The sequence below is a fragment of the Canis lupus genome, chromosome 14 (genome assembly GCF_048164855.1).
Source record: "Canis lupus baileyi chromosome 14, mCanLup2.hap1, whole genome shotgun sequence".
NCBI classification, from domain to species: Eukaryota; Metazoa; Chordata; class Mammalia; order Carnivora; family Canidae; genus Canis; species Canis lupus.
In genome coordinates this window covers 40,170,597-40,192,618 of record NC_132851.1, presented here as the reverse complement: position 1 = coordinate 40,192,618, position 22,022 = coordinate 40,170,597, and the positions used below count along the sequence as shown (strand labels likewise).

The window sequence follows — 22,022 nt, the reverse complement described above, 5'->3', positions numbered from 1 at the left end:
TGAATATCTTGAACAAGATTCTAAGTACAGAACTGACTCCAGGTCTGACTTCAAACCCATGGTCTTCCCAGTGTACTAAACTGTCTGAGAGATAAGGCATCCTCTTGTCTTAAGCCTTGATGGATCCTGAGCCCAAATATCACTCAGCTTCAGAACCCACAGTTATGCTTAGAGAGGATCAAGCTAAGATGCAGTTAAGATTTGCAGGGCGGTTTTTACCCTGCAAGAGTAGGTTCCTGCAGGTCTCCTACGTCATGTGCCTGTAGAAGCCCCACTGAACAGGATTTAGAAGGCACCACTCCATCAAGGAGAGAGACACAGCCCTTGAAGGTCATCCCAGCCTGGAGCACAGAGCAAGAGGAAACAGGTCTGCTTGTTTGGAGGGTAAATCAGAACTGGTGGATGAGGCAGCACCAGGAGAGAGCACCTGCACTTCCCTCATTCCACCTCCCTTTGCTACCCCACAGCCTCCTGGTCCCTCTCATCTCTCCTGTCCTCACATGGTCCTGGGCAATAATATTCACCAACACCAACCTCCTTCCAAACTAATCTGAACACTCCCTTAAAATTCACTAACTTGGGTGATCCCTGGGTGGCGCAGTGGTTTGGCGCCTGCCTTTGGCCCAGGACGAATCCTGGAGACCCGGGATCGAGTCCCACGTCGGGCTCCCGGTGCATGGAGCCTGCTTCTCCCTCTGCCTGTGTCTCTGCCTCTCTCTCTGTGACTATCATAAATAAATAAATAAAAATTAATTAAAAAAAAATTCACTAACTTGCCAGTTGATAGGTTCATCTAAGGGTCACCAGTGAATAGCCTGGTCCACATGCCAGAAGCCAAAGCTCTGAGGCTCTGGGCTTTTCCCAGAGCCTCAGGGACATTCTGGTGTGTCCTTCCTATCCGGTTAGCATATTCATCACATAACTGGCATAGTTGCCCAAAGGTAAGAAGATCGAGTAATCCATTTACTTTTACACTTTGGTCACACAACACGATAGTAACTGTGCACATTGCTAAATGTTTCAGGTTATCCTTGGTAGCTCCTGATCATGACACTAAAAATGCAGTTAGCACAGAGGGGCAATATAGTGACCCTAGAACTTGCAAGTAAGGCTGCCCTTAAGACTAAAAGCAGTTAGGGATCCCTGGGTGGCGCAGCAGTTTGGCGCCTGCCTTTGGCCCAGGGCGCAATTCTGGAGACCCAGGATCAAATCCCACGTCAGGCTCCCGGTGTATGGAGCCTGCTTCTCCCTCTGCCTGTGTCTCTGCCTCTCTCTCTCTCTCTCTCTCTCTGTGTGACTATCATAAATAAATAAAAATTTAAAATATATATATAAAAAAAAGACTAAAAGCAGTTGGAATCAACATTGTGGAGTTTCGTCGCCTGTAGATGTAATTTGGAGATCACAATGCGCATCTGAGGAGGCTGGAACAGTCTATCTGATCACAGTGACTTGGTTAAAACCTGTGATGATCTTTATTAGTGTTAGTTCAACTTTTTTGGCTCTCACCAAAACCACAAACTTGAAAGCTGACCCAGCAACTGTTGCGCCAGACTTCCGGCAGAAGGTACCTTGGGCCATGTTTTTTGGGGCATAGGATAGACAGGGACACCTCCGCCCCCCCCCACACACACACACAACCTACCATGTTTGTTGGGGGCAGAGGACAGGCAGGATCTGTGGCTGCTACCTTTGAAGAATGGTGGAGAATAAAGATCTATGGCCGCTTTATTTCGTGGAGGCAATGAAAGAACCAGAGACACAGGAACATAGGAGACTCAGAGGAAACCTGGAAGTGGACAGCAGACCCAGAACAGAGTCAGCAGCCAAGTTCCCATCGCTGGCAGAGTAGGTTGCCAGCTGCCTGGGGTTGTTGCAGGAATTGGGGTCACAACCACGTCCCCAGACCCACCGATGCAAGTAGGGCCGGCCCAGGTCTGTGTTGGGGCTCCCTCACTGCGGCCAGGATGGGATGGGCTTCCAGGGTGAGATGCAGACCACAAGGTCACCTCCATCCAACAGGTATTGTGTGTGCACTGGAGAGGCTGTGGAGAAAAAGTGTGGTGCCAGGGAACCTACCTAAGCCTGACCTTGGGGTCTGCCCAGCAGGCCTCCCACTACCCAGCATATGGGCTAAGGACTGAAATGAGAAAGGGAAGTAGGAAACAACTGCGTGTTTTCAGATTTCCATGAATGTTTCCTCCACAAGTAAAAGTCAACAAACCAAAAAGAAAGGTCAATTGTTTCCAAGGATTGAATCTGACATTACCCGAATGACCATTTTGGTCAGTCATGTAAGCCCTATGGCAATCATCTTACCTAACCACTCACTCCATTAGACAACTCCCTCCATCTCCTCTCTAGAATCCTCCTGGTAATTGTAGGAACAGGTGGATTGAATGGGGCAGATATAGATTTCAGCGCCCCAGCAAGGGATGCATCTCAGGCAGGGAGGCAGTCAGGGCTGCAGCCCAGGAGGTAGCCTGTGATGCTTCCTGCATCTGTTGAGAAATAATAATCAGAGTAATCCTGGCTGAGTGAAGAGAATCTTGAAAGGAGCAGAAGAGAAGTGGCTCATTGAATACAAGAGATCCTCAGTAAGAATACCAGCAGATTTCTCATCAGAAACTTTGGAGACCAGAAGGCAGTGGGCCAATATATTCAAGGTGCTAAAAGAAAAAAAAAATGTCATCGAAGAACCCTATATCTGGCAAACAGTCCAAAAGTGAAGTAAAATTAAGACATTCTCAGATACACAAAAGCTTGAGGGGGTTTGTTACCATTAGACCTAATCTGCAAGAAAGGCTGAAGGAAGTCCTGTAGGGCGAAGTGAGGGGACACTAGACAATAACCTGAAGTCATATGAAGAAATAAGTATTTCAATAAAGGTAAACACATGGGCAATTATAAAAGCTAGTATTGTAACAATGGTTTGTAACTCTACTTTTTTGTTTTCCACATTAAAAAAACTAATTTTTTAACAAAATATTATTAGTCTGAAAGCTACTATTATTGTAACTTTGCTTTTCAACTCCAAATTTTGTTCTCTTTGTAATTTAAGAATTCAATGTATTTAAAATAGTTACTCATGTTTTGAGGCACACAGTGTATAAAGATGTAACTGTGATATTGACAACCAAAAGGGTGGGGATAGGACTGTAAAGAGCAGAGCTTTTCTTTTATTGAGGTTTAACTGGTATAAATTCAAATTAGAGTATTATAACTCAAAGATATTATAATTTTTTAAGATTATTTATTTATTTATTCATGACAGAGAAAGAGAGAGGCAGAGGCACAGGCAGAGGGAGAAGCAGGCTCCATGCCGGGAGCCCGACACGGGACTCAATCCCGGGACTCCAAGACCATGCCCTGGGCCAAAGGCAGGCGCTAAACTGCTGAGCCACCCAGGGATCCCCTAACTTAAAGATATTAAATGTAATTCCTATGGTAACAACAAAGAGTTATAAAATATATGTAGTAAGAAGTTAAAAAGGGATTTTACTACAAAAGATAAACACATAAGACAGTAATACAGAAAATGATGGACAAAAAAGCTATAAGGCATATAAAATAAATAGCAAAATGACAAAAGTCCCTCTTTATCAATAGTTACTGAAATCTGAATGGATTACATTGTCCAATGAAAAGACAAAGATTGCCAGAATGGATAAAAACACATGATAGAACTATGTGCTGCCTACAAGAGTTCACTTTAGACCCAAAGATACAAAAAGAGTGAAGTGAAAGGATGGAAAAAGATACTCCATGCAAATAGGAATCAAAAGATACCAGGTGATTGTACTAATATCAGACAAAATGGACAGTAAGTCAAAAGTTTACAAGAGTCGGGATGCCGGGGTGGCTCAGCGGTTTAGCACCTGCCTTGGGCCCGGGGCATGATCCCAAGGTCCTGGGCTCCCCGCATGTCCTTCTGCCTGTGTCTCTGCCTCTCTCTCTGTGTCTCTCATGAATAAATAGATAAAATCTTTTAAAAAAAATTTACAAGAGTCAAAGGACATTATTAATATATTAACATATTAATAAAAAGTTAAATACAGAAAGAAGTTATAACAGTTATAAACATTTATGCAACTAACAACAGACTCATCAAATATATGAGGCAAAAGCTGATAGAATTAAAGAGAGAAATAGACAATTCTACAATAATAGTTGGGAGACTTCAATACCTTTCTCTTTTTTTAAGATTTTATTTATTTACTCATGAGAGACAGAGAGGCCGACACACAGGCAGAGGGAGAAGCAGGCTCCCTGCAGGGAGCTCAATGCGGGACTCCGTCCCCGTCCCCGGGATCATGCCCTGAGCCAAAGGCAGACGCTCAGCCACTGAGCCCCCCAGGGGTCCCTAATACCCTACTTTCAATAATGGATAGAACATGCAGCAGATAAATGAGGAAGTAAAGGATTCAACAATAAAAAAAAAATGCCAGCTAGATCTAACAAACATGTATAGAATGCTTTGCCCAACCAAACTACATGTTCTTCACAAGTGTACATGTGACATTTTTCCAGGATAAACTCTGTTAGATCACAAAGTAAGTCTCAATAGATTTTAAGAGATATTCAAAGTATCTTCTCTGACCTCAATAGGATGAAGTTAGAAATCAGTAACAGAAGTAAAACTGGAAAATTAACGAATTTGTGGAAATTACACAACAAACTGTTAAACAACCAGTGGATAAAAAAAGAAATCACAAGAGACACTGGCAAATACATAGAAATGAATGAAAGTAAAAGAATACCAACACTTACGGGACACAGTGAAGACAGTGTTAAGGGAGAGATTTATGGGTATAAATGCTTACATTTGGAACCAAGAAAGTCTCCAAGAACAAAACAAAGAAGAATAAACTAAACTCAAAACTCTCTGGAGGAAAGAAATAATAAAATTAGAGCAGATAAATGAAATAGGGAGTAGAGGGATCCCTGGGTGGCGCAGCGGTTTGGCACCTGCCTTTGGCCCAGGGTGCGATCCTGGAGACCCGGGATCGAATCCCATGTCAGGCTCCCGGTACATGGAGCCTGCTTCTCCCTCTGCCTGTGTCTCTGCCTCTCTCTCTCTCTCTCTCTCTCTCTCTCTGTGACTATCATAAATTAAAAAAAAAAAAAAGAAAAAGAAATAGGGAGTAGAAAAACAATAGAGAAAAATAATGAAATTAAATGTATTTCTTGGGCAGCCCCAGTGGTTCAGCGGTTTAGCGCCGCCTGCAGCTCAGGGCGTGATCCTGGGGACCTGGGATCAAGTCCCACGTCGGGCTCCCTGCATGGAGCCTGCTTCTCCCTCTGCCTGTGTCTCTGCCTCTCTCTCTCTCCTCTCTGTGTATTCTCATGAATAAATAAATAAAATCTTTAAAAAAATAAATAAAATAAATAAATGTATCTCTTTGGAAGATTAACAGGGTAGACAAACCTTTAGGTAGATGAATAGGTATGTTCCTTTAGGTAAGGAAATAGGAGAGAAAATTCAAATTACTAAAATCAAGAAATGAAAATTGGGACATTACTACCAATTCTACAGAAACAAAAAGTATTATAGGAGAGTACTATGAAAAATTGTATATACCAGGGGCGCCTGGTGGCTCAGCAGTTGAGCGTCTGCCTTCGGCTCAGGGTGTGATGCCGGGTCTGGGATCGAGTCATACATTGGGCTCCCCGCATGGAGCCTGCTTCTCCCTCTGCCTGTGTTTCTGCCTCTCTCCCTCTGTGTCTTTCATGAATATCTTCTTTCATGAATAAATAAATAAAATCTTAAAAAAAAAGAACTACCCCCATAATTGGTAGAACATGTCATGTCTATAAGAGAAAGTCAAATTCTCAACAAATGATACATTTTTATAAATGTTTTACTGAAAAAAATTATTCTCCTGGGCACCTAGGTGGTGCAGTTGGCTAAGCATCTGCCTCTTGGTTTTAGCTTAGGTCACGATCTCAGAGTTGTGAGATCAAACCCTTCATCAGGCTCCACCCTCAGCATGGAATCTGCTTAAGAAGACTCTCCATTCCTTTTCCTCTGACCCTCCTCCTAAAAATAAATAAATAAAATATTTAAAACATAATTTCCCCTTTTAAAGATATAATATCAGATCTCAGTCTTTTTGAAGTGATCTAATTTATGTCTACAAGACTGCTTCCCCCCACCTCCAGCCCCACAAGTCATGCAAGCTTTCCTATTCCCTGTCTTACTGTCAGGAAGCCCACTCCCCTCTTGCTTGAGTGATTCCTTTCTCCATACAAATGTCACAAGACACTACTGACCATAAGGCATTCTTGGAGAAGGTGTTTTGTCTTAGACTGTAACTGTGTGTAGAAGGAACATCATTTTAACAAACTAAGAAACTGAGGTGTGATGGCCTCCCAGTATCCAACTGGTGGGAGCCTATTTACTTTCTACTTGCATATTTTTGGTTAGAAACAGTATAATTCTAAATTCTGAGTCCATGATCTTACTTTCATACAGAAGTAAACAAAAAGTATATGGCACTGGGGGAGAAAAGTAAGTGCTATAAGAACTAAAGAACTATCTTGGGAGAGGAAAAATTTGGGAAGAACTGAAACCCTGGAGTAGTGACCCAGGCCCTGGTGATGGAAGGAAGCTCTTGAACTGTGCCCTTTTCTTCCCCACCTCACTACCTTGAGAAGATTGCTACCTGTGCCCTCACCACTGTGAAGATGTATATTGGCCCCCTGGGGTTGCCATTGCAGAATATCACAACTCATGTGGCTTAAAGCAACAGGAATCTATCTTTCACAACTCTGGGGGGTAAAAGTACAGGTCCAAGATGTTAGTAGGGCTATGCTCCCTCTCAAATCTGTAAGGAAATCCCTTCTTGCATCTTCCTAATTTCTGGTTGTTTCCTGGCAGTCTTGGGCATTCCTTGACTTGCATAACTTGGCTTGTTCTGCCTTGGTCTTCCCATGATCTTCTTGTGTCTGTCTTCAGATGGCCATCTTCTTACAAGGACGCCAAATTGGATTAAGACCCATCCTACTTCAGTATGACCTCATCTTAACTAATTATATCTGCAATGGCCCGATTTCCAAATTAGGTGATATTGTGATGTACTGGGACTAGGACTTCTGGAGTTGAGGGGGAGATACAATTCAGCCCATAACAGGCTTATACACACAAACACAATCCTAGCAGCATGCAGTCCAGTGGAGTTATATCAGGAGTCACCAGAACCTAGTTAACCCCTGAATATTCTACATCACCTTCTTGATGGCCACAGCCCTAAAATCAGGTGATTCCAACTACAGGAGATAAGTTCTTTCAAAAGACGAGTGCCAGGGCATCTGGTGGCTTAGTCAGTTGAGCACCCGACTCTTGATTTTGGTTCAGATCACGATCTCAGGGTCCTGGGGATTGAGACCTGTATCAGGCTCCACACTCAGGGGAGTCTGCTTGAGGACTCTCTCCCTCTCTCTCTCCCTCTCTCTCAAATAAATAAATCTTTAAAAAAAATAACTAATGAAAAGAGAAGATATAGGGAGGTTCCCCCAAGAGGCATGAGCATCTGGTGAGGGTCAGTAAGGAGGCAGATTGTGAGCTGTATCTCTACTATGATACATGCTTCTTCCTCTTTTAAGTCACTAGGTGTGACATAATCTAGAGACTGAGCACTGGTCACCTGGAAATGAATTTACAGGCAGAAGTTTCAGACATCTTTGAATCACAATCATGATAAAAGATAGGAGCAAACTGTACAAACTCTACTAGATGAATTAAAATTAATAGAACAGCAGAACTAGAATTTAAAATAAAGTGAATATCTGTAGGGATCCCTGGGTGGCGCAGCGGTTTGGCGCCTGCCTTTGGCCCCAGGGCGTGATCCTGGAGACCCGGGATCGAATCCCACATCGGGCTCCCGGTGCATGGAGCCTGCTTCTCCCTCTGCCTATGTCTCTGCCTCTCTCTCTCTCTCTCTGTGACTATCATAAATAAATAAAAAAAATTAAAATAAAGTGAATATCTGTAAAGACATAAAATGATATTATTGACACAAAGAAGCACTAATAATAAACCAAGTGGAACTACTGAATATGAAAACTAACATTTGAAATAAAGAACACTATAGCTGGGATAAGTAGTAGAAATAATGTAATTGAAAACACATCAGTGAGACAGAAGATCAAAGTTGAAGAACTCTCTAGAAAACACCAGAAAGAGGGATCCCTGGGTGGCTCAGTGGTTTAGCACCTGCCTTCGGCCTGGGGTGTGATCCTGGAGTCCCAGGATCGAGTCCCACGTCGGGCTCCCTGCATGGAGCCTGCTTCTCCCTCTGCCTGTCTCTCTCTCTCATGAATAAATAAATAAAATATTTTATAAAAAGAAAAGAAAATAAAACACCAGAAAGAATGAAGGCAGGTAAAATTTTTTTAAAAAATTGTGGGGTTCCTGGGTGGCTCAGTCAGTTAAGTCTCCAACTATTGATCTCAGCTCAGGTCTTGACCTCAAGGTCATGAGTTCGAGCCCTGTGTTCAGCTCCATACTGGACATGGAGCCTACCTTAAAAAAGAAAAAAAAACCTGAGTGATAGGAAAGATGAAAATAGAAGTATCAAAATTGATATTTAAAAGAAAAAATAGGGAACTCTGGGTGGCGCAGCGGTTTGGCACCTGCCTTTGGCCCAGGGCGCGATCCTGGAGACCCGGTATCGAATCCCACATCGGGCTCCCGGTGCATGGAGCCTGCTTCTCCCTCTGCCTGTGTCTCTGCCTCTCTCTCTCTCTCTCTGTGACTATCATAAATAAAAAAAAAGAAAAAAGAAATGGAAGATAAATATTTTTAATGTGACTTGGAATAAAGGATCAGCAACCTCAGACAAAATGGCTCTGAGTGTCAAACATGAAAGAAAGAAAAAACACATGCACTAGATACACTGTAGTGAAATTTAAGAATATAAAAAGAAAAATATCTCAAAATCTTTTAGAGAGATTATTACTTACAAAAGAAAAATATTATAATTAATATCAGACCTGTTAATAATAACACTGGAAATAAGAAAACAATAGAATAATATATTCATAGTGCTAAGAGAAAATAATTTTGCACCTAGATTTTTATATACTTGGGGTAAACTATCATTTTAAGTGATGGTACAAGATAAATCGGTGAAGCACAGATTTTTTAGGACAGTGAAACTATTCTGTACAATATTCTAATGGTAAATACATATCATTATACAGTTTTCAAAGCCCACAGAATTACAACAGCAAGAGTGAACCCTACTGTAAACTGTGGACTTTTGAGTGAGAATGATGTGTCAATATATGTTCAAAGATTGTACAAATGTTTGACTGTAGGGGCCCCTGGCTAGCTCCATCAATGAAGCATGGACTCTTGATCCCAGGGTTGACTTCAAGCCCCATGTTAGGGACATAATTAACGATCAATAAATGAAATGTTTAACCCTAGTGTGGGAATTTGATAGTAGGGAAGGCTGTTTATATGTGGGAGCAGGGGTACATAGGAAATCTCCCTACTCTTTGCTTAATTTTGCTGTGAACTTAAAATTCCATAGCAGTTTGTGGGGTTTTTTAAAGATTTTATTTTTTTTTAATTTTTATTTATTTATGATAGTCACACAGAGAGAGAGAGTGAGAGGCAGAGACACAGGCAGAGGGAGAAGCAGGCTCCATGCACCGGGAGCCCCACGTGGGATTCGATCCCGGGTCTCCAGGATCACGCCCTGGGCCAAAGGCAGGCGCCAAACCGCTGCGCCACCCAGGGATCCCTAAAGATTTTATTTATTTATGAGAGACACAGAGAGAAAGAAGCAGAGACACAGGCTGACAGAGAAGCAGGCTCCATGCAGGGAGCCCCACCAGACTCGATCTAGGGACTCCAGGATCAGGCCCTGGGCTGAAAGCGGGGCTTAACCACTAAGCCACCCAGGCATCCCCTGCACAGCAGTTTTTAAATAACTTTAGGGGTGCCTGGGTGACAAAGCATCGGCCTTCAGCTCAGGTCATGATCCTGGGGTCCTGGGATAGAGCCCCACATAAGGTTCCCTGCTCAGGGGGGAGTTGGCTCCTCCCTCTGCCCCTCCCCCTGCTCATGCTCTCTCAAGCATGTGTCCTCCCTCTCTCAAATAAATACATATAATCTAAAAAAAATACATATAATCTTAAAAATAAATAAAGTCACTTAAAAAAAACTATCCTTTCTCCATTAACTGTTCTCTTGTATCAAAAATCAATCGACTCTCTTTGTGGGAGTCTATTTCAGGGCTCTGTATTCGGCTCCATTAATCTATTTGTCTCCTGTTTCATCAACACCACACTGCCTGGATTACTGTAGCTTTATACAGAGTTTTAAAGTTGGGTAGAATCAGTGCTTAGATTTTGTTGTTCTTCAGTATTCTGTTAGCTATTGAGTCTTTTTGCCTTTCCTTTTTTTAAAAAAGATTGATTGATTGATTGATGACACAGAGAGAGAGAGGCAGAGACACGGGCAGAGGGAGAAGCAGGCTCCCTGCAGGGACCTGATGCGGAGTTGATCCCAGGATCCCGGGGTCACGCCGGGGCGGAAGGCAGGCGCTGCACAGCTGAGCCACCCGGGCGTCCCTCTTTTGCCTTTCCTTACAAACTTTGGAATCTGTTTGTTGATATCTACACATTTTGATAACTTGGATTTTAACCTCTATTTAGTTTAAAACATTTAAGAGTTTTTCTTGAGATGTTCTTTTAACCATTTGTCCTTTACATGTATATTGTTTAATCTGCAAATATTTTGGGATTATCTATCTTTCTGTTATTGATGTCTAGCTTAATTTCACTGTGGTTTGAGACCATGTTTTGTATTATTTCTATCCTTTTAAGTTTGCTAAGATGTGTTCTATGGCTCAGAATGTGGTTTATTTTTATGACTGTTCCATGAGAGCTTGAGAAGAGTATAGGTTAATATACAGCATGTTTGCAACCGTTTTTCATTCATTGCATTTGTTCCTTTAAAAAAAAAAAATTTCCCAGGGTGCCTGACTGACTCAGTCTGGAGAGCACGGGACTCTGGATCTCAGGGTGATGAGTTCAAGCCCCACATTGGTCGTGGAGCCTACTTTAAGAAAGAGAAAAAGAAAAGAAAAGAAAAAGTCTTTCCCTGTTTCTGCCTTCTCTAGTTTAACTAGACATCTTATTTAATTCCAATTTCTATTTAGCATATCATTTATACTTCCTTGAAAAATATGTTAGCGGTTGCAATATATATTTACAGTTAGCCTGAGCCCCTTTCAAGTAACTCACTGCTTCATAGGAAGCGCGGGTGCTTACAACCAGCATCCCTCCCTGGTCGTCTCCCCGGCCCCCGACACCGCATGTCGTTCATCCATGTGCTGTAACAACCCGACATACTATTGCTGTTGTTACTTTGAAAAACAATAATCTTTTGGATTAGTTAGAAATAAGAAAAATAACAGATTTTGTTTCACCCTTTCTATTCCTTCTCCGCTCCTTCTCCTTTCTTCAGGAGTTTCCCATGGCAGCGAGCCCACCCCGCGGAGCCGCCTACTTCCGGCCCGAGTCCGACCCGGGACCCGGAGCACAGAGTCCTCTGCGCGGCTAGAGCGGCCGCCGGAGCCGGGCATCCGATTGGTGGCGAGCTGGAGGCCGCGGCGGAAGTTCGGGGCGGCAACTTCCGGCCCGGCCGCTTCGGGCTCCCGGGTCCGGCGTCCGCGAGGCGCACCTGCCCCGAGTCCGAGCCGAGTGAGTGGGAGCCCGGGCGGTGGGCGCAGAGGCGTCGGAGCGGCCCTGGGGGGCGCCGGGTGCGGAGCGCGCGGGGCGAGAGGCAGGCGGGGGGCGGCGGAAAGCCCCGAGCAAAGCCGCCGTGGGGGGCGGGGCGGCCGCTGGTTGGGGAAGGCGTCAGGAGGGGCGAGGTCGGGGCGAAGTCGGGGGATGGAGGCGGCGGGGGGCGCCGGGGAGGGCCGGGCGGCAGGTCACCGCGCAGCGTTCAGCGAGGGCTGGGCGGTGATCGTGTCGGATGTTCGCCAACGCCGTGCAGATACCGTGCAATGCACTGTCTTCGTTTGTCAAGTTGGTCACTTAGATGAGTGGCGGTAATGTCGTCTTAAATCACTTATCTGAGACGTTTGCACCAATCGGTGGTGTGTTGAGGTGTCCGCCCCGTTAGCTTCCAGCAGCAGCGTTCCGCGCTTCCGCGTCGTCTGGGAGCGAAGGCGGAGCAGGTCCGCTCGTGGCACGCCGTGCGATGCCTGGGGCGCGACGCTGTGGACGGGGGAGCTGGCTTTGTATCAGGCTGTTGGGGAAGACTTTCCTGGGAGGGACGGCCCTCAAGTCACCTGTCAGCCTAAGGTAAAACCCAATAGGTGGTTCTTTTTTTTTTTTTTTTTTTTAAGATTTTATTTATTTATTCAGGAGAGACCCAGAGAGGCAGAGCCACAGGCAGAGGGAGAAGCAGGCTCCCTGCAGGGAGCCCGACATGGGCCTTGATTCCGGGACCCAGGATCACGCTCTGGGCCCAAGGCAGGTGTTAAATCGCTGAGCCACCCGGGGATTCCCCCCAGTAGGTGCTTCTAAATGTCACCTGTATACAGACATTTCCCAGGGTACGTACCAAGCCAGCTTCAGCGTTTCTCTTGAATTTTGGATCAGTATATCCAAAAGCTCTGATTCTCCACTTGTGAATCTGACATGCATCTTAAATACGACATGTACAAAAAACAACTTTTAATTTTTACCCTTCAGATGTACTCCTGCAGTCATATCCCTCTGAGTGAATGGAAATTTCAATATTTTAATAGCTTAGGCCAGAAATCTTGGTATCTCATTTCAGGTCTCATTCATCAGCAAATCGTATTAACTACACCTTTGAAATGCATCTAGAATCTGACCACTTATCACCTGCTCCCACCATTCTAGTGCAAGATACTGTCATCTCTGTGGATTATTGTTAGAGCCTTCTAAAAGTTCTTCCTATTTACATCCTTACCCCCCCCACCTCCACCCCCAGTCTGTTCTCAAAACAGCAGCTGTAGAGGCCACATGGCAGGTCATATCATTGCCTAGATCTTCCAGATGCTTCCAATCTCATTCAGAGAAAAGCCCAAGTCCTACAGCCTATGGGGCACCCTACTCTCCTCTCCCTTGCTCTCCCCTACTGCACTTCAGCCCTTCTGGCCTCCTTGCCCTTACATGAACACACAGAGTGGGCTTCCACCTCACAGCCTTTACACCCATGCATTCCCCTTCCTGGGATGTATCTCCTTTAATGCCACGTGGTACCTGCCCTCACTCCATCTGAATGTTTCCTTTGATGTTGATTTATAAAAGGTGCCTTCCCTGGCCATCTTGTGTAAAGTATCTCCTACCACCAATTATTGCCCTCATGCTGTGTAATTTTTCTATCCTTTATCATCTATCATCACCTGACTCAGGTATCTTGTCTGTCAACCTCCCTAGTTGCTTGTACCCTGCCTTAGAGGAGGAGCCTGGTTGTTCTGAGCTGTTTGCCCACTCTCCAGGACTTCTGAGGTGGGCCTGGGATGAAGCCTATTGTCCACCCCAGCCAGGTTCCCCACAGGAGCCATTATGTGGTGGACTTAGGATGCTGTTTGTACTGGAGGCTGCTGGGGAGGCCTCATGGTGGACAAGGGGATATAGTCTCAGAGATCACTGGGTGCTTTGTCCATCTGCCCTTCCCAGGGCTTTCTGGCATCCCCAAACTTGGTCTCCGCTTCTCTGCTACTATAGACCTCTTGAGACCCAGGCATGGAAGTCTCAGTGTTGCTGTGAAAAGCAGGCTGGTCAAATTCCTTTACAGTCTTCCCTCCACCTGCCATTTCACCCACCTCCTTGGGATGAGCTAAGAGATCCAATGATGGCCGTCAAGCAGCTCCTTCCTGCTGGGTCCCAGGTGAGTGGTCCTCATGGAGATATCTCTCGGTAGCCTTTGCTTTCTTGGCTGGAATGTCTTCAAGGTTCTTTCTGAAAAGCTGGTCCCAGAGGGTAGATGGCTCCCTTTCTTCACCAATGTCCTCAGTCCCTGAGTTCAAGTCCCTGAAATGTGCTTCACCCTCTCTTCCCAATCTCTGGGCAGTAGAGGGCAGCAGTTGGGCAGACAAAGACAAGTCAAAATGGTACTGGTCTCAAAGAGCCCACTCTTGTGAGGACAGTAGCCTGGTACATGTGTTCAAAGGGGTTTTGCCCATGATGAGCCTAGTGGGTCCTCCCCACCCCAGGACCACCCTGGGCCTGACCCTGGAGATGCAACAAAATATTGTCATTCCAGGTTTTGGTTTCCTTTGAAGACGTGGCTGTGCTACTCTCCCGGGAGGAGTGGGGCCGTCTGGGCCCTGCTCAAAGGGGCCTCTACAGTGATGTGATGCTGGAGACCTACAGGAACCTGATCTCACTGGGTAAGGCCCTTTCTGAAGTTCAGCTCTGGGTTCCTTGCTAGTGAATAGGACTGGGGTTAGGCTCAAAGCTCAGGGGCATCTTCCCCTCGGGGCCCAAATATAAAGCATTTCTGACCCTGGACTCAAGTGGGCCTTGTCTGCACAGAGGAGAGGATAGTCAGTGCTATGGACTCCCCCAATTTCCTTGTAGGAAATATGGAAGAGGAATAGCATTCATTGAACCCTAAGTATATTCATATCCCCAGTTAATCATAATGTATCTTCAAGGTTGATGTTGGGTTAAATGGTTTATAACTGAATCCAAAAATGACAAAGATCCTCACTTTCTTAAGTTCACACAGGCGGTCAGGGGCAGATCTGGGATTTGAATCCATTTGGTTTCAGAGCCCTCCCTTACACCAGAATATGCTGCTTCCCTTTAGTCCTTGTGGACATCAACACCAAGACACTCTTATGAAATCTTCTAGCATAATGTGTGCAGGCCCCAACTCTGTCCCTTATCCTTATCCCCCAAAGAGCTGGGTTTAACTTTTCTTCAGCTGGGGCAGAGGCCTGCATCTGTCTCCTCGGTTTACAGATAGGGGCAGGGGAGGTCATGACCAACACACAAGTGCCACCCATGGGGCCATCCTGCCCTGGACTTGGATGAATTGTCAGCCTTGCTTCCTTTCTCTGGAGCAGGACTTCAAGGTTCGAAACCTGATGTCATCTCCAGGCTAGAGAAGGGGGAAGAGCCATGGGCCCCATACTCAGCGAAAATTGAGGAGAGCTGGATCCGGAGTCATGAGAGTGAAAGTGAGTCTCCAGGAATGCATCCATGCTCCCCTGCCCCTACTGGCAGGTGCTGGGGCTTTGCTTTCCCTCTTCTCCATGTCTACCTCTTTTCTCTTTTTTCTGTGTTAATACCCCTATTTTTTACCCATAAGTGAGTTTATGTTTCCTTTACCCTACAAAATGCTCTTTCAATCCCAGAAAGGAGCTCAGGTATATCATCCACTCCTTCTCAGGCCTTGCTGGCCAGCTGTTCCTTAGCTGCTTAGAAAGACCATCCAGAGACATGCCATCGACCCAGACTCACTCCTGCTATTGCTCACTCAGAGTTCCCAGGCTGATTCAGGGCCTTGGGGAAAAACATGAGCTAGGGTTTCTTCCTGTGTAGCAAAGGATATGAGCATGTAAATAATGTAAATAGTACACAGTAAGTGGAGCAGAGTCCACTTTGCTGACACAGTGAACTTACACAGTCCTCCCATATCCTCGCAGAGTCGGTACCCAAGGAACTCTGAGGCATGGAGAGATTTGGTTGCTGGCCTGAGATCACAGCTGGCCAGGAACAGAGCTGGGTTGGATCTCTGGCATACTGGCTCCATACCCCATCTGAATTTCCCCCCTCTTAGAAACAGCTTTATTAAGGTATCTTAAGCACATAATATGCTATACATATTTAAGATGTGCAATTTGGTAACATTTCTGCATTATATGTGTGTGAAACTGTTCACTACAGTCAAGATTGCAGACATTCCATTACCCCCCAAAATTCTCTGCTGTCTCTTTGTAATCCCATTCTCTCACCCCTTCCCGTCTCTGTCATGAACCAGTTACTGATCTGCTTGCTATCAATATGAATTACATTTTCTAGAATTTCATATCATTGGAATCATAGAGCATGTACCCTTTTTTTGTCTGAGATCTTTTGACCCAACATAATTCTTTTGATATTTATCTGTTATATATCAATAACTCCTTTATTTATTTTGATTAATATCCTATTTATATGGATATGCCACAATTTGTTTATCAATTCTTTTAACATTTGTGTTGTTTCTAGTTTGGGGTTAATACAAATAAAGCTGCTATGAACATTTGTGTACAGATCTTTGTATGACCATACATTCCTTTTCTCTTGGATAAATACCTAGTAATAGAATGGCCGGATTACATGGCAGGTGTATATTTAACTTTTAGGAAACCGCCAGAATGTTTTCCAAACTGGTTGCACCATTTGACATTCCCACCAGTAATGGATGGGAGTTCCATTTTCTCCACATCCTCATCAACACTTGGTGTGTTGAGTCTTTTTCATTTTAGCCACTATGATAGTTGTATAGTGGCATCTCGTTGTGATTTTACTTTTAATTTTAATTTTCCTAATAGTTAAAGATTTTGACTATCTTTCCATGTGCTTCTTTTCCTTCTGTGTATTTACAATGGCGAAGCATCTGTGCATGTCTTCACATGTTTTTTAACTGGGTTTTTGTTTTCTTATTCTTAAGTTTTAAAGAGTTGCTTTCTAAATGTAGGAATGTTCCAGATACAGTCCCTTTATCAGATATATGCTTTGCATAGATTTTCTCTCCCTGTGTGCCTTGTCTTTTTGTTCTTTTACCAGTGTCCTTTGAAGACTAGAAGTTTTATTAAATTTTGATGAAGTTTATCAGTTTGTTCTTTTATGGATTGTGCTTTTGGTGTCATATCTAAGAAAACTTTGCTTAACCCAGAAGATTTTCTTCTTATAGAAGAAAATTTTATAACTAAAAATTTTAGGTATTTGGGTCTGTGATTCATATTGAGTTAATTTTTGTGTCTGGTGTGAGTTACGGAACCAACTAAAATTTTTTACAAGTGGATATCTAGTTCCAGTCCCATTTGTTTAAAAAAAAAAAAAATCCTTTCTCTAATTGTATTGCCTTTGTCCCCTTGTCAAGAATAGTAAAAAAGTAGTAAAGTCAATACCTTTAAAGTTCTGTGAGTAGTTCACTGAAGTCTGTTAAAATGACTTAGTCCAATTTTAGACCCCATCTAATCAACATTTTCAGCTCACTCTCCTTGTCTGGATAAACAGTCTGAAAATAACAGCCTGTTACAGCTCTAATAATAACCAGTTTACAAAAGAGAGGTTCCAGGGATACCTGGGTGGCTCAGTGGTTGAGCATCTGCCTTTGGCTCGGGTCGTGATCCCAGGATCCTGGGATTGAGTCCTGCATCAGGCTCCCCAGAGGGGCCCTGCTTCTCCCTCTGCCTATGTCTCTGCCTCTCTCTGTGTCTCTCATGAATAAAATCTTTAAAAAGAAAAAAAGTCCAGTATCCTCCTAAGAGATAGTTGTTTCATATAAATGTTCCTATTTATACTCTAATTCTTTCTCCCATAGTAAAATATTAGTAACTCATTTTTCTTCATTCTTTCAGGTTTTCAGTCTCTGATGGAAAAGAAAGGATTGACTCCAAAACAGGAAATTTCCAAAGCAATGGGGTTCCGGAGAGCAAAGTCAGAATATGTAAGGAATGTTTCCAAGGAATCTGAGTTTGAAGAGATGAATAAAACCAAGGGAAAGTTAAAGAATTACAGGAAAAAATCTGCAGAGGAAGAACTTAAGAAATCCTTCTCCCAGAAGAACAGTTCCAGGCCAGTGACGTTGACACATGTGAAATCCCCTGTTTCAGGAAAAGGCCAAAAATCCAGTTCTCTGGAGGTAGACTACACTGTAGATGCAAGCCCTGTCAGATTTCATAGAGCATCTACAGGGGGTAGTCTCCACCAGAATGTGCCATGTGTAAATGACTTTCAACAAAGTCAGGACCTCATTAATCTCCAGTGTTTGCATCTAGGAGAAAGAGCTTGTCAGACAGATCTGTTCATGAAAGCACCCAGGCAGAGTTCAGTTCTCAGTGAGAATCAGAGGGTTAACAATCCAGAAAAATCCTTTGAATGTACTGAGTGTAGAAGACTTTTCAGCCCAAGCAAAGCTCTGTCTCAGCATCAGAGAAGTCACACTGGAGAGATACCCTGTGAGAGTGGTGGATGTGGAAGAACTTCCCACCACTGCTCTGTCCTCAGCCAACATCAGGAAGTTCACCATGGAGGGGAGTCCCATACCTGTGCTGAGTGTGGCAAAGCTTTCAAGGCCCATTCCTACTTCATTCAGCAGCATAACACTCACACAGGAGAAAGGCCTTATGAGTGCAGTGAGTGTGCACATTTATCTTACAGTCAACATCTTCAAATTCATAGTGGGCAGAAACCTCATGAGTGTAGTCAGTGTGGAAAAGCCTTTAGTCATAGTTCTAACCTGTTTCATCATCAGAGAATTCATAGTGGAGAGAAACCATACGAGTGTAAGGAATGTGGGAAGGCGTTCGGTAGGCACTCGCACCTCCTTCAGCATAAGAGAATTCATTCTGGAGAGAAACCTTATGACTGTACTGAGTGCGGCAAAGCCTTCAGTGCACGGTTATCTCTCATTCAGCATCAGAGAACTCATACAGGAGAAAAACCCTATGAATGCAATGAATGTGGGAAATCCTTTAGCCTGAACCGAACCCTTATTGTTCATCAGAGGATTCACACTGGAGAGAAACCCTATAGGTGTAATGAATGTGGGAAATCCTTCAGTCAGCGTGCACAAGTCATTCAGCACAAGAGAATTCACACTGGAGAGAAGCCCTATGTCTGCAATGAGTGTGGAAAGTCATTCAGTGCTCGCTTGTCCCTCATCCAGCATCAGAGAATTCACACTGGAGAAAAACCTTATGGATGCAGTGAGTGTGGGAAAACGTTCAGTCAAAAGGGACATCTGATTCAGCATCAACGAATTCACACTGGAGAGAAACCCTATGAGTGTAATGAGTGTGGAAAAGCCTTCAGCCAGAGTTTTAATCTTATTCATCATCAAAGGACACACAATGGTGAGAAGCCCTATGAATGTAATGAATGTGATAAAGCCTTCAGTGTGCTCTCTTCCCTTGTTCAACATCAGAGGGTCCATAATGGTGAGAAGCCCTATGAGTGTCACAAATGTGGGAAGGCCTTTAGCCAGGGCTCGCACCTCATTCAGCATCAGAGGAGCCACACTGGAGAGAAACCCTATGAGTGTAATGAGTGTGGGAAAACCTTTGGGCAGATATCCACCCTAATTAAGCATGAGAGAACACACAATGGAGAGAAACCCTATGAGTGTGGTGACTGTGGGAAAGCCTTCAGCCAGAGTGCACACCTCGTCCGCCATCGAAGGATTCACACTGGAGAGAATCCCTATGAGTGCAGTGACTGTGGGAAAGCCTTCAATGTCCGTTCCTCTCTTGTTCAGCATCACAGAATTCATACAGGGGAGAAGCCTTATGAATGCGAGAAGTGTGGCAAGGCCTTCAGTCAGCATTCACAATTTATTCAGCATCAGAGGATTCACACTGGAGAGAAGCCCTATATTTGCAATGAATGTGAGAAAGCCTTCAGTGCACGTTTATCCCTTATCCAACACAAGAGAATTCACACAGGGGAGAAACCTTACAAATGCACTGAATGTGGAAAATCCTTCCGACAAAGCTCTCACCTTATTCGACATCAGAGAGTTCACAGTGGAGAGCGACCTTATATGTGTAATGAATGTGGGAAAACTTTTAGCCAGAGAATAACTCTTACTAGTCATGAGAAAACTCACACCGGAGAGCAAGCCTATAAGTGTGTTAAACGTGAGGACCTCTTAACTGCACAGTCAGCTTCCATTCAGCACCATAAAGTTCACAATGGAGAATAACATCTTTATTCAATAAAGTCTTCACTATTTTACATCAGGAGCAGTATACTGATGGGAAGCCATCACTTTTACAGCTTTCATTTTGGAGATTTATCTCTTAAGTGATTTAACAGTCTCCCAGTGCACTGTTAACTAAAAGCAAGATGCCAAAATATGTGGCAAAAATTCCAAGGTCACATGCCATCCCTTAGATTCAGAGGGTGGATCTATGCTTGAGTATTTTAAAGGATCACAATTTAATTACACTTACTCAAGATTGTGTTTTCATAGCACCAGACTTTAAGGTGCACTGAGGTACTTTGTGGGGCCACCTGCTTTTCCTTCCTCATTGTCTATTTCAGGTTCAAGAAAAGTAGTTGGAATCCTTGCTCTTTGATTCATGATAGAGCCAGATTGGGATTTCATTGTTGGTTTGTTTGGGCCTCTTCAAAATGTTTTTGTTTTATTGTGAGGAGATGCTTCAGAAGTGTCATCCCTTTCAGCATCAGATAATCCAAACAGCAGAGAAATCTTGGCAAAATTTGCTAAGGAATGAATTTAGGTTTTTATGTAGATTCAAACTTTGAGATCCTGCTAAGAACTCCAATGACACATGTAAGATGAGTTTTTCTACAGGGTAATTTGGAAAATCAAAACCCTATGAATTGGGAGGAAAATAAGCATAAGGTAGACACACAGTGGCATGGAATATGACTTAACAGATTTTGTTCTTAAAACCAAGGTTGGTGTATTCCATATCCGTTTTTCAGCAAGCAAAGGTGAGTGGTCATCAGTTGTTCCCTTTTACTGGGCAGCCTGGCACTGAACAGACCCTGAAAACTGGCATGTCCGTCTGCTACACCAGAGGACAGGACTCCAGGAGAGGCAGGGTCATTAAGCGGCTTTGAGCAGGTTGACAATTATGCAGGTTGTTTGTCAACCCATGCACTCTTTTCTACGTGCTTTAAAGGTGCCTTTTGTCCTCTGGAGTGATGTTGGTCAGCAGTGTCTCTGTGTCTTTTGGTTCTTGATATTCAAACTGTTTTCCCTAGACCCAGTTTTCAGAATTGCTACCCTTGCCTGTAGTGTTTCTGCCTGATTCACTTGTGAGTGGCTCACTTCAGTATCCTTAGAACCTCCTTCTCCAGAAACTTCTTTAGCACTTTCTCCTACTTTTTTTGTGGAGGAAAGATTAGCATCAAAGTGAGCTGAAATGGGTTGTAGATATGAGAAATTCAGCAACAGCAGTCTATGAGAGACAGTTCTAGAAGCTGAAATCTGGCAATGAGAGCTTAGAGTCTGATGAACAAGCTGGATGCCATATGTACCAACATCTCAGAAGGGATTGGCCAGTTAATATTTGTGATAGGCTACAATGGAATGATGCTTTGTATATAAGAATCGGGGTAAGAAAGAAGAAAGGTTAAGAGTAATGAATTACTTAGTAATTAGCTATTTTATTCCTTTATAGAGTCCTTTTCACTAATAAAGTTATTCCAGTTTTCCTGTTTATTAAAGGAGCTTTCTTAGAATTTGATCTTTTCTCCTTCATTGACTTGACCTACATTTCAGGTCTTATTTTCCAGGCTGTTGTCTGTATTGCAGTGGTAGTGGTCTTTGCTTATCTTAGAATGTTGAAAAGCTGATTGGAAAATCTGTCTCTCCATTGTAATCCTCCTAAACACATTTCACCACGAATAGCTTTGACTTAAAATAAAATAAAAACTGGAATGAATTTACTGTGATAATAAGGGCTATATGCTGAACAAAATTTCTGATTAAGTCTATAAAGCCTTTACTTTTATTTTTACTGTAGCATATACCAGGCATTGTGATTAATACTTTGCGTGGGTTTTTTCATTAAACCCCCACATCATTTCAGTGAAATAAGTACTTTTATTTACCCCATTTCATGGTGAGCCTGAGGCTCAGAGAAGCTGCTCGGTAGCAGTGCTGGCTCTGTGTGGCTCCACCACCCAGGCTCTTGATGCCTACTGAGTCCTGCTGTACCCCAGCACCGCAAGAATGAAGGAGTGCTAGCAGGGAGCTTGCAGCCCCAAGGCTGACCCATCTGACTTGATTCCAAATAGGAAATAGTACATTTTACTTAAACATGTTTTGGTAA

The 22,022-nt window shown here is 43.7% G+C and overlaps 1 protein-coding gene and 1 long non-coding RNA gene across 9 annotated transcripts; one reads left to right on the top strand and one right to left on the bottom strand.

Annotated features, from left to right (window-relative positions):
* Positions 1-1,324: 1,324 nt before the first annotated feature.
* LOC140604316 (uncharacterized) lies at positions 1,325-11,596 on the bottom strand. Of its 2 annotated transcripts, none has more exons than XR_012007276.1 (4): positions 11,445-11,596; positions 2,320-2,669; positions 1,913-2,045; positions 1,325-1,789 (listed from the first exon to the last, which is right to left on the bottom strand). It is a non-coding gene; the product is annotated as an uncharacterized lncRNA (long non-coding RNA). The 2 variants fall into 2 exon arrangements; XR_012007275.1 differs by having other exon boundaries at positions 2,320-2,501; positions 11,445-11,563.
* Positions 11,458-21,632, top strand: LOC140604242 (uncharacterized). Of its 7 annotated transcripts, XM_072775481.1 has the most exons (7): positions 11,591-11,718; positions 12,388-12,578; positions 13,432-13,503; positions 13,723-13,885; positions 14,261-14,387; positions 15,069-15,182; positions 17,574-21,632. In XM_072775481.1, exons 2-7 carry the CDS (start codon positions 12,550-12,552, stop codon positions 19,916-19,918), a joined length of 2,850 nt encoding a protein of 949 aa, XP_072631582.1. In that variant the 5' UTR covers positions 11,591-11,718; positions 12,388-12,549; the 3' UTR covers positions 19,919-21,632. The 7 variants fall into 7 exon arrangements, with proteins under 7 accessions (XP_072631586.1, XP_072631587.1, XP_072631582.1 ...); XM_072775484.1 differs by lacking the exon at positions 13,432-13,503 and having other exon boundaries at positions 13,793-13,885; XM_072775482.1 differs by lacking the exon at positions 13,432-13,503.
* The last annotated feature ends 390 nt before the right edge of the window (positions 21,633-22,022 follow it).

What these genes read in the sequence shown, in the direction of transcription:
- LOC140604242 (XM_072775479.1), top strand. Translation starts at nt 13,274, where the DNA reads ATGTTTCCTTTGATGTTGATTTATAAAAGGTGCCTTCCCTGGCCATCT. An exon ending in CACTCTCCAGGACTTCTGAG is followed by an intron (nt 13,504 to 13,722) that starts GTGGGCCTGGGA and finishes CTGCTACTATAG; the next exon opens with ACCTCTTGAGACCCAGGCAT. An exon ending in TCCTTCCTGCTGGGTCCCAG is followed by an intron (nt 13,886 to 14,260) that starts GTGAGTGGTCCT and finishes TTGTCATTCCAG; the next exon opens with GTTTTGGTTTCCTTTGAAGA.